At 52.4% G+C, this 10,825-nt stretch overlaps 1 protein-coding gene across 1 annotated transcript; it reads left to right on the top strand.

The window, feature by feature from the left end:
- The first annotated feature begins 24 nt into the window (after positions 1–24).
- Positions 25–5,510, top strand: MTFP1 (mitochondrial fission process 1). The gene is made up of 4 exons (XM_074294081.1): positions 25–295; positions 1,781–1,908; positions 2,153–2,385; positions 4,734–5,510. Exons 1-4 carry the CDS (start codon positions 232–234, stop codon positions 4,804–4,806), a joined length of 498 nt encoding a protein of 165 aa, XP_074150182.1. The 5' UTR covers positions 25–231; the 3' UTR covers positions 4,807–5,510.
- The last annotated feature ends 5,315 nt before the right edge of the window (positions 5,511–10,825 follow it).

Raw genomic sequence — 10,825 nt, 5'->3', positions numbered from 1 at the left:
TCCGCGTTCGGACCGGCCCGGGGGCGGGGCGGGGCGGGGCGGGCCTCGGGCTCCCAGCCCCCTTCCACGTCTGGGCCCCCCACGTGCGTGTGTGTGAGTGTGTGCGCGCGTGTTTGCGCGCGCGTTCGGCCGGCGTGTAATTTGCTGACGCTCCCCGGCCGGGCCGGAGAGAACGTCCTTGAGGGCCGGGGCCGGTGACCAGCCCCGTGGCCGCCCGCTCCCGCGCGCACCATGCCGGACCCTGGCCGAGATGCGCAGCCCGACCTCTACCGGGACACGTGGGTGCGCTACCTGGGTGAGCGCGCGCCGCCGGGGCCGGGCGGGGGGCGCGGGAGGGACCCCGGGGCCCCCCCTGCCAGCCCCCGGGCGAGCCCGCGCGGACGGCCACGGAGGGGAGGCTCGGCGGCTCCCGGGTGACATTGGGCTGCTCTCCGCCCCTCGCTCGGAGGCCCAGTGACCTCCAGGTGGGACAGCCCGGCGGCACCGGCTGCTGGTCACCTGGAGGTCGGCCTGGCCTCCGACGTGCCGGGTGTGAGGGGCTGTGTTCTGTGACGCTGCGTGGCTCCCGTTCTAAGGTTCTGTGCGCCAAGCTCTCTGCAGTTCTAGGTTCTGAGCGCCAAGCTCTCTGCAGTTCTAGGTTCTGTGCCTTAGGTCCCTTCTAGTTCTGATGTTCCGTGCTCCTAGGTCTCTTGCCAATTGGTGCATTTCTCCATACTCTGCCTCCCGCATTTCTAAATTGGGACAACCCTGAGGGCACTTCACCTTCCAGTCTGGACGAGCCCCGCCCTTCCTTCCTTACTGGAAGCCCCCAGCTTGGCGCCCTTGGGCAGACAGTTCTTTGGGAGGCAATGGGCTAGAGCCCTGGGGCCCTGCAGGGAGCAGGAGCGATGGGGGAGGGGGCCTGGTCAGGATCTCCTAAGCCCCGAGCTATGTATGGGGCAGGAAGGGGCTAGGCCGGGAGCCTCAGAATCTCCACCCCCCCCCCCCATCCCCATCACTTGCTGGGGAAGGAGATCATTTGTCCAATGCCCCAGCCAGACTGGAACTGGGGGGGGGTTCCCTGGCCAGGGCCCTTTCTGCTCCCAATCTGTCTCTTTTAGAGGGACAGCGGGCTGGGAGGGAGGAGAAAGAAAAGGGGCCCTGTCTTGCCCCCTCCCCTCAGTCACTTCCGAGGCAGAGCCTAGGGCAGCTGTTCTTAACCCGGGCTTTATGGATTTGTTTTGGTTTTTTAATTTTTAACAACTATTTCAGAATAATCTCTTCCCTTTGCCATCCTAGATATTTTATTTTATGCATTTACAAAGTTCTGCGGTCCATAAGCTTCACCAGATCACATAAAGAGGCTTGCCCAGAGCCACTAGGATTCTGGGAGTCCCCTTTTTGAAGGCCCCGGGCTGCAGACAGAAGGGGGATGGGCCTTTGCACCCCAGAAGCCAAATGACAAGACAGATGGCTCTCCCAGTTTCGCCAAGCCAGGTTCCTCAATGACTTTTGACCTCATCCTATCCTTAACCCTCCTTCCTCCTCCACTCAACCTTTTGCCCATTTCTGGGCCAGCTCTGCCTCCTGGAGCGAAGAAGACTCATCTTCCTGAGTCCAGATGTAGCCTCAGACACTTACCAGCTGGGTGACCCTCGGCAAGTCACGTCACCCTGTTTGCCTCAGTTTTCCTATCTGTACAATGGGCTGGAGAAGGCAGCGGCTGAATCTCTGCCAAGAAAACCCCAAGAAGAGTCTTGAGGCGACCGAAAGACTGGACAAAGCCCCTTCTCCCTTGCAGGTTATGCTAACGAAGTGGGAGAGGCCTTCAGAGCTATCGTGCCCACCTCGCTGGTGTGGCTGAGTTATGGCGTGGCCAGCTCCTACGTGGTGGCCGATGCTGTGGACAAGGGCAAGAAGGCTGGAGCTGTGCGTACGGGGGTTTTCTCTACTGAGGTTCAGCCCATTTCACCCCACTGGTCCCCAGATAGAGTACAGCCCTGTGGACGCTTCTCCTACCTCCTACCCCCTCCAAATCCCTGAGGATGGTATGGCCTCCTTGTCTCATTCCTTCACTCCCTCCTTTGAAAGAGACCCTCCCCCTTTTAGCCCCCCAGCCAGCATGGGTCCCCCTTGAGATGTTCGGCAGCTTTCCTATTTGGTTTTCCCACAGGCCGCGAGCCCAGAGACAAGCAAGACCACCAAGATGGCGGTGGCCGTGGTGGACACCTTCGTCTGGCAGGCGCTGGCCTCGGTGGCCATCCCGGGCTTCACCATCAACCGCCTGTGCGCCGCTTCTCTCTACGTCCTGGGCAGAGCCACCCGCTGGCCCCTGGCTGCCCGCAAGTGGACGACCACGGCCGTGGGACTCATGGCCATTCCCGTCATCATCCACCCCATCGACAGGTGCTTGCAGGTCCCTCGCCCCAGGGCAGCCCTGACCAAAACCCTGTGGGCCGGGGGCTGAGTGTTAGGATACCAGCTAGGAGAAGGGGCCAGCCCGGGAGGAGGGACTTTACCAGAGAGAGTGGAGTGGAGGTCCAGGGAGGGGAAAGCCTGAGAACAGTGTGGAGGAGGAGGATCCTAGTGGACCACTGAAGATGGTGGATAAAGGAGTGCCACGGGTGGATCTGTGTCTAAGGAGAATCTGAGAGCAATGAGAGACTGGGGAGGACGAGAGAAGGCAGGGAGACTGGGGTGTGAGCAGAGAAAGGATGGAGGTGAAATAGCTGCTAGAGGTGGAAATGTGCAGACCACTGGGCCAGGGGATGAGGGAGAGGGAAGAATCCGGGATGGTGCCAGGGCTATAAATCCGGGAATCTGGAGGGCTGCTGGGAGGCCAGAAAAGGGGCATCTATACGGAGGTAAAGGTCCTAAGTTTGGGTTGTGAAGTCCAGTTAGACGCTCAGTAGGCACGTGGAGGGGCAGGGCCTGTGCCCAGGGGAGACTGAGTGTGACGGGTAACTGTGGGGCGTCTGCTTCGAGAGGCTGTGGAAGCTGCTGAGGTTACAGTGGAACTGGAAGGAAAGGAGAAGAGGGCTTAAGATGGACCGTGGGAAACGTTCATGATTAGGGGCTCAGCAGGGACTGTGAGCCAGTGGAAGGGTCTAGGAAGGAGTCAGAGGGAGAAAGAGAAGAGACTGGGAAGAGAGGGAGGAAGAGAATGGAGAAAAAGCCGAATCCTCCCAAGGAGCAGGTGGTTGGTGGGCCCGGCTGCAGCCAAGGGTCTGAGAAGGGTCACAAAGCGCTCATCACATCTGGCTTTGGAGAAGACGGCTTCTGTGGGGTCCTGAGCTTTGCAACCAGGCAGCACCTGGAAGTGGGAGGAGGGGCACCCCAGACAGTGTGTTGGGCTGAGAAAAGGGATATGGGGGATGGTGAGAGGGATGGAAGGGCCTGGGCAGGGATGGGGAGACCTGAGCCTGCTTGAGGACCCCAGAGAGGGGCCCACCAGGGGGCGGTGTGAGAAATCTGTGAGCTGCAGTTCTGAGGAGGCTTGAGTTCTGTTTAGGAGTTCCAGAAACTTAGCAGAGTGATGGCGCTTTGGCTTTTCAGGCTTGGGTGAGGGTGAGAGGGGCAAGCCTGTTGGAGCAGGAGCGTGAGCCTTGGGCAGACCTCGCTGGCAGGGCTGGGGTTATTTCTGGGCCTTGTGGTTTAAGATAAGAAGTCTGGAGGGCAGCCAGAGGCGGGTAGCGAGGGTGATAAGGGCTCTGGGATCTTGGTGGGGAAGGCTGGGTTGAAGGAACTGGCCATATTAGCCAGGAGGAGGCCACCAAGAGGCCTGTGGGACTCGTGGAGAAGGATTAGTCTTACTGGGCTCAGCCCCGGGGAGCAGAATGAAGAGCCACTTGGGGCTTGTCACAAGAAGCCCATTTAGGACGGACATCGGGGGAAAGTCTCCTGCCTATGTGCTTTGCCCTCCATTGGAAGGGAATGCCTCTTGGAACTTGGTAGTATGTTGTTTTTATACTCCTTTTTTTGCTGAGGCAATTGGGGTTAACTGACTTGCCCAGGGTCACACTGCTAGGAAGTCTTAAGTGTCTGAGACCAGAGTTGGACTCAGGTCCTCCTGGCTCCAGGGCCACCTAGCTGCCCCAGTATGTTGTTTTTCAATCATATCTGACTCTTTGCTGCCCCATTTTGAGTTTTCTTGGCAGAGATAAAGAAGTGATTTGCCAGTTCATTTTACAGATGAGGAAACTGATGCTAACAGGGTGAAATGACTTGACTAAGATCACTCAGCAAACTCAGTGTCTGAGTTTGAATTTGAACTCCAGTCTTCCTAAGGTGCTTTGTTCCTTATAGCACCACCTAGCTGAACAGCTAGGTGGTGCACTAGATGGAATCATTGATTCTATCTACTTGGAGAATCCACTTGGAGTCAGGAAGACTGGGATTCAGAACAGGGTGAAATGACTTGACTAAGGTCACTCAGCACACTCAGTGTCTGAGTCTGGATCTTCCTGAGGTGCTCTGTGCCTTATAGCACTAGCTATAGAAATCATGTGAAACTTGGGGTCGGGAAGACCAGATTCAGATCCAGTCTGCTTCTGATAGTATTGGGTAAGTTCACTTTTCAGTTTCCTCCTCTGTATGGGGGGTGGGGGTGGGGGTGGAGGTCAGATTTTTCCCCCCACCCAAAGCGACCTCTAAGGAGGCTGACTGGACGACCGCTGCTGTCCCTCCCACCTCTCCCGAGGGCCTCCGGAGCCTCTTCCTGCTTACTGCAACCCTGCCTTGGTGTCTCCCCCCAGATCAGTGGACTTCCTGTTGGACTCCAGCCTGCGTAAGATCTACCCTTCCCAAGAAAAGCCCAGCTCTGCTTGATGCATCTGCCCCCATCTTGGACCAGCTCTGCCCGCATGCCACCTGACATCCCATCCTCCTGGGGGCTGCTTCCCCCCCCCGGAAACCTCCAGCGTGGGGGCCCGGGGGCCCGCAGTCCTGGACCCCGGAGATCATCTTGTTCATCCCCCTCACTTGATGGAGGAAAATGACAGCCAGGGCTGAGGGAAGAACATGTCCCTTCCTTATACTGTGAAGTCCTGGTGGAGCCAGTTCCTGGGACTGCTGGGTCGGGATTTCTCTCACTCCCCCCCCAAACTAACACTGGAAGAAGCACACCCCCACCTCCTCCCCTGCCCTGCCCCAAATTTTTTTTAAGCATTTTGATTTTTACAAAGTGCTTCCCTCCCAACAGCTCTGAGAGGGACCTAGTGGCAGTACCATTAGCCCCGTTCAATGGATGAAGAAACTGAGGTTCCAAGAGGGAAGATGATTTGCCCAAAGTTGCTCAGGGAGAATTATGGGAGAGTGCAATATCAGTCAGATGATCAGGGGTCTCTCTTTGGAACCAGGGAGGGAGGGAAACCCAGGATACTGTGACCTCATCGTGAAGAGCCAGGAAGACCCCTCCCTTCCATGCCTCTGACCTGGCGAAGACTGCCCAGAGGGGCCTGTGGGTGGCCCTGCAGGATTCTGGGAGGCTGTGACTTCTCTAGGTGATCAATAAACACGAATCATGTCCAGCAGAATTCGCCTTTTCTGTTCCTGCTTGGGGGTGGGTGGGGCAGTCTTCTTGTTTCTTCAACCTTCCTACCCACCCCAGGAAAGACTGGGCAGACGGTCCTATGTGTGTGGGTTCAGAGCAGACACCTGAGGGTGTAGGGAGGAGGCTCCGGGAGCCTGAAAGTGCCCCATTATCTGTGCTAGGAGAGATTTGAATATAGAATGTTTGTGGGAGGGCCTTTGGAACAAGGGATGTCTGGGCTGGGAGGGAACTCAGAACAGAGGATGTCAGAGGAGGGAGGCAGCTTAGAACAGGGGATGTCAGAGTGGGAGGGAACTTGGAACAGGGGATGGGAATGACCTTTGAACAGGGAGTGCCAGAGCTGGGAGGAACCTTAGAATAGGGAGTATTAGAAATGTAAAGGGTAGGCCATGGAAAGTTCCATAGAAGCAGGATTTCAGAATCTGATTAGATGACATTCTTAACTTCCCAGTCATGAACTTTCTTTTTCTCTTCCCTTCCCTTTTTCTTTATCTATTTATCTTTATTTAAACCATTTTGACAACTTCAGCCTAATTGCTTTTCTTTGTAATCTTATGTATTCTAAGTTTTATTATAAATATCATTCTTTTAAATTTTATTGTACTTTAAAATCACGGTTCTGAAGAGTGTCCACTGGCTTCCCGTGAGGGCCAGAGGGTCCTGGTCAGAATCCAGAGGGGATGGAGTCCTCCAAGCTCAGCCAGGGAAATGCCCTGGCTCCTCTGAGCGGCCTGGGATGTTGTGGGCTGTCCTCTGACTGGGGGAGCTTCTGACTCAAGACAGGTTTGGGATGGGCAAGGAGATGGGGACAGTTTGAGAAAAGAACTCCTGTTAGGAGAAGTAAGGAGCCCAGAAACTCCTATCGAGGGGACAGTGAGCCATAGCTAGAAAGGAAGGGGGGGAGGCAGGTTACCTTTCAGCTGCTGGGGCCTCAATTCCTTAGGTGTTGTAGGAAGAGAATATAGACTGCCAAAACTCGGAGGGATTGTAAAGCTTTATGTAATTTAACTCTGGCATTTTATAGGGTGGGGAAAGGAAGAGTGACTAACTTGCTAAAACTACTTTAGAGCTATAAAATAGCAGGCAAGAGTAGCTGGGTGGTGCAGTGGATAGTGTATTGGGCTTGGAATCAGGATGACTTACCTCAGTTTCCTTATCTGTAAAGGGAGCTGGAAAAGGAAATGCAAACCACTTCACTATCTCCACAAGGAAGGCCATCTTCCCAGCTGCCATCCCCTATTCTAAGCTCCCTCCTGCCTTTCTCCCACTCCTGACATTACTTATTCTCAGGCCCCTCACACTTCTGACACTCCCTGTCCTAAGGCCCCTCCCAGCTCTGATGTTCCATATTTATCACTTAGATTTGTTACACTTGAGGCCTGACAGATCCTTTATGTCCTCCGGCCTCTCTGACTACCATAGGGTGGCAAGCACGGGTTATAGTCTCTATTTTTGCGATGACAATACTGAGTTCCAGACAAACTCGAATAACACCATGAATTATTGGGTGCAATGGCTCTGGGAGGAGCCTGGGCTCCTCCATTTTGCTTCCAGCCCTTGCCCAGTCCCTCCTCTGGCAGGGGTCACAGCAGGTATGGAAGGATTGGGAGCAGCCCTTCCCCTGGGTGGGAATGATGCACACCTGAGCCTGGCCAGGGAGAGGTAGCAGGCTATAAAGTCTGGCTCGGGCTGGGAGCTGTGGTATTGCCCTGTTTGTCCCTGGGACTGAAAGCATGGCCCCTGGCAGCTACTGGTGGTCTTTTGCTGCTGCCTTCGGTTGGAGGGTGAGTGAATCTCCCTGATTCTCCCTCATGTGACATGCATTTATCTCTTTCCACTTTTTCACTCTCTAGATCAGTGGTCCTCAAACTTTTTAAATAGGGGCCATTTCACTGTCCCTCAGACTGTTGGAGGCCAGACTGTAGTAAAAACAAAAGCTCACCCTCTGTCTCTGTCCCTCAGCCCATTTACCATAACCCCGTGGGCTTCATAAACGTCCTCAGCGGCTGCATCTGGCCCGAGGGCCGGACTTTGAGAACCCCTGCTCTAGATGACTAGGGAAGCTGCACTGAGGGGCCTTCATTTGGGTTTGTGGGGGAGGGAGGTTCTGATGATGAAGGGAGCTTTCCTCTTCCCAGTCTCCTTAGTTCCCCCTTCTTTTGCCCTCCCAGCTAGAGAAAAGCTCAGCAGACAATGCTGAGATTCAGAATTCTGAGTTGCCGGGGTTCTTAGAATCCAGAATTTTGGGGAGAAGGGGGGACGAGCCTCAGGATGTCAGAACACAAACTATCAAGTTTGGTGGCCCCCTGGACCATACAAGGGCTTGGGGTTGGAAGGATACTTAGCATATACAGCTGAGAATCTCCCACTTGAGAGACCCCTTAGAACATGGAAGGAAGGATGCAGCTGGAAGGGGCAAGAGCCCCACATCCATAGGGCCAGTGACTGGGATTCCAGTGAATGGGGCGCCCAAGCACCTCTGCAGTCTGCTCCAAAGTCAGGCAGGGATGTAGGGCTGGGATTTGGGCATGCCTGAGGAGGGTTCCTCTGCCTTGGAGAACTTGGGAAGGCAAAGACCAAAGCTTTCCTGCCAGTTGGGGGGTGTGAGGTGCTTGGAAAGTTGAGGCGTACATCCACAGAATTACACAAAGGTCTCATGGCCCAATCCAAACACTGCAGAGCAGATGGTTTTCTAAACCTAAGCTCCCTAGATTGTAGGTAATTTGTGAATTGATTGGGAAAAAACTGCCATCTTCCTTTTCACTGGCCTTGAACTGAAATGGAGTGCTTTCTTTAATGATTTAAAAAATGCGGTTTTGAGCAAGGTCCAGAGGCTTCCTCAGACTACCAGAGGGGCTACCATACAAAAAAGAGTTAAGAGCCCCTATTATAGGGGAAGAAGCCAGTGTTCTTGAGGCATGGAGGAGGAATTACCTTTTAACCCTATGGGATCCATCCCTAATGGACCAAGCACCAGGCCAATCAGAAAGACTGAGGTAAAGCTGGGTAGTGGCTATGGCCTTGTGGGAAGGACAGGCCCTACTGGGCTTTTTTGCCTTGCCTCTCACCCACTGCTTAAGGGCAGTTGGCTTCCCGTGCTCCTGCATGAACTCTGAGGGACCATCTAAGGCAGGGGAGATTGAAAGGCCTGGTCTTTGTTTTTTCCAAGTCAGTGCCAGTTTCCTGCATGAAGCTTTCTTTCTTTCTTTCTTTCTTTCTTTCTTTCTTTCTTTCTTTCTTTCTTTCTTTCTTTCTTTCTTTCTTTCTTTCTTTCTTTCTTTCTTTCTTTCTTTCTTTCTTTCTTTCTTTCTTTCTTTCTTTCTTTCTTTCTTTCTTTCTTTCTTTCTTTCTTTCTTTCTTTCTTTCTTTCTTTCTTTCTTTCTTTCTTTCTTTCTACTGAGGCAATTGCGGTTAAGTGACTTCCCCAGGGTCACACAGCTAGGAAGTGTTAAGTGTCTGAAGCCATATTTTAACTTAAGACCTCCTGACTTGAGGGCTGGTACTCTATCCATTGCACCATCTAGCTGCCCTGAAGCTCTTTATTCTTAAAAGGTCTTGGGGTGTGGGTGTTTGAGACCAGATCAAGTTGCTATATTAATTATATTTGGCTGTGTTTGCCTCTTCTCTGATGGAAGGTCTCGGGTAGGCTCTGGGACTGATGGATTTGGGGAGTAAGAGACCTGTGTGTCTCTTTCAGACTGCTGGGAGAATGGTAGAGTTCTTTGCTGACCTGGACTACAACCTACCACCCAGGTTCTCAGTTCAGCCCTACCTTCTAGCTTTCAGTCATTGGATGAACTGTATTTACACTAAGTTGTCATGCCATTTAGAGATGGCTAAGGCAGGGTAAATTGAGCAAGAGTAGAGGAAGTAGATTTAGTAGATATTACCCATTAAGTCCCCTCTGGAAGGTTAGCTGGCTAGGTGCCTGGGAATGTCTGAATTTGAGATATCATTTTCATTTTCCTGACATCCCAGCACTGACTTCCTTTGGGTTTCCTTTTAGAGTTCCAGATGTAAGAATTTGGGGATTTAGAGCTCTTATTCAGCCTTCTCCCCCTTATTTTATTTATTTTAGTTAGATTTGTCTAGGTCTGAAAGGAGTACATTAGAGTTCATAGAACAGGAAATAGATTGAGGGACTTGCCCAAGCTTATATAAATAACAGATCTAGGATTTTAATCCAGGACTCCTTCCTCAAACCCAGATTGTTTCTAACACAAGTGTATTGCCCTAAGGAAACCCTAACACCCCAGCCATGACCTCCATGAACTGATCTTAGTTTATAGGGAAGGATAAAATCCAGTGTCTTTAACAACCTCTACTTCCTTTCCCTTTTCCTAGCTTTAATGCTCTCTGTTTACCTCACAAGGCTAGAGGCTCCAACCCCTTCCCAGGTCTCTTCTGTGACTGGATCCTGGTGTGGCAAGGGCACCTGGACTTCTCAATGAGGCTCTGGTCTGGTGAGCCCTAACTGGGAGTAAAAAGGAAAGGACTATCCTGCTCCAAATCTGGAGGAAGTATGAAGAGTTAGGCTTTCTTTTCTATGCCTTTCAAAGGTGCTCAAAGGGGATGGGCAGGTGGCTGAGTTCTCATTGCCTCCTCCACACTTGTGTGTATGTTCCTTACCTTAAAACAGAGAAGGGACCTTAAAAAGGAGCATGTTGGTAGGAGGAGGTGCTATGATAATAATAAAAGTAGTAGTACTAGTGGTGGTGGGATGGTGGGTGGGGTGGTAGTGGTGGGGTGGTGGGGTGGTGTACTAGTAGGGGTGGTAGGTGGTGGGGTGGTTGGGATGTAGTAGTAGTAAACATTTATATAATCCTTTAAGCATTATAAAGCATTTTACACATGAGCTTATAAGATCCTCCTGTAATGTCTCCCTGGGGGATTTTATTATCCTCATTTTACAGCTGAAGAAATTCTGAGAGATGGGAAATGATTTTTCCTGGGGTCACACACAGGGAAAGATTTTCACTTCAGCCTTTCTGATTTCAATCAATGGCCAGATTTAGAGCTGAGAAGGGTCTTAGAACAGAAGTTCAAAAGCCAAAGGGGCAACAGAGGTCATCTGCTGATGGGAGAATCAGAAGCCGAGAGCATCGCCCTCTGTCCAAGGCCACCCAGAAAATTAGGGGCAGAATCGGGGCTACTCTTCCTTCCACCTGCCTCTGAATTTGATTGAGGTCATTTATCTCCAAGTGGAATAATAGATCCATATCTCTCTCTCTCCCTCCTTCCCTCCCAACAGATCCATCTCTCTCTCTCTCTCCCTCCCTTCCTTTCTTTCTTCTA

Source organism: Sminthopsis crassicaudata, chromosome 1, assembly GCF_048593235.1.
Source record: "Sminthopsis crassicaudata isolate SCR6 chromosome 1, ASM4859323v1, whole genome shotgun sequence".
In the NCBI taxonomy this organism is placed as follows: domain Eukaryota; kingdom Metazoa; phylum Chordata; class Mammalia; order Dasyuromorphia; family Dasyuridae; genus Sminthopsis; species Sminthopsis crassicaudata.
The sequence above is the reverse complement of the archived record's forward strand: the minus strand, read 5'-3'. Positions and strand labels throughout refer to the sequence as shown.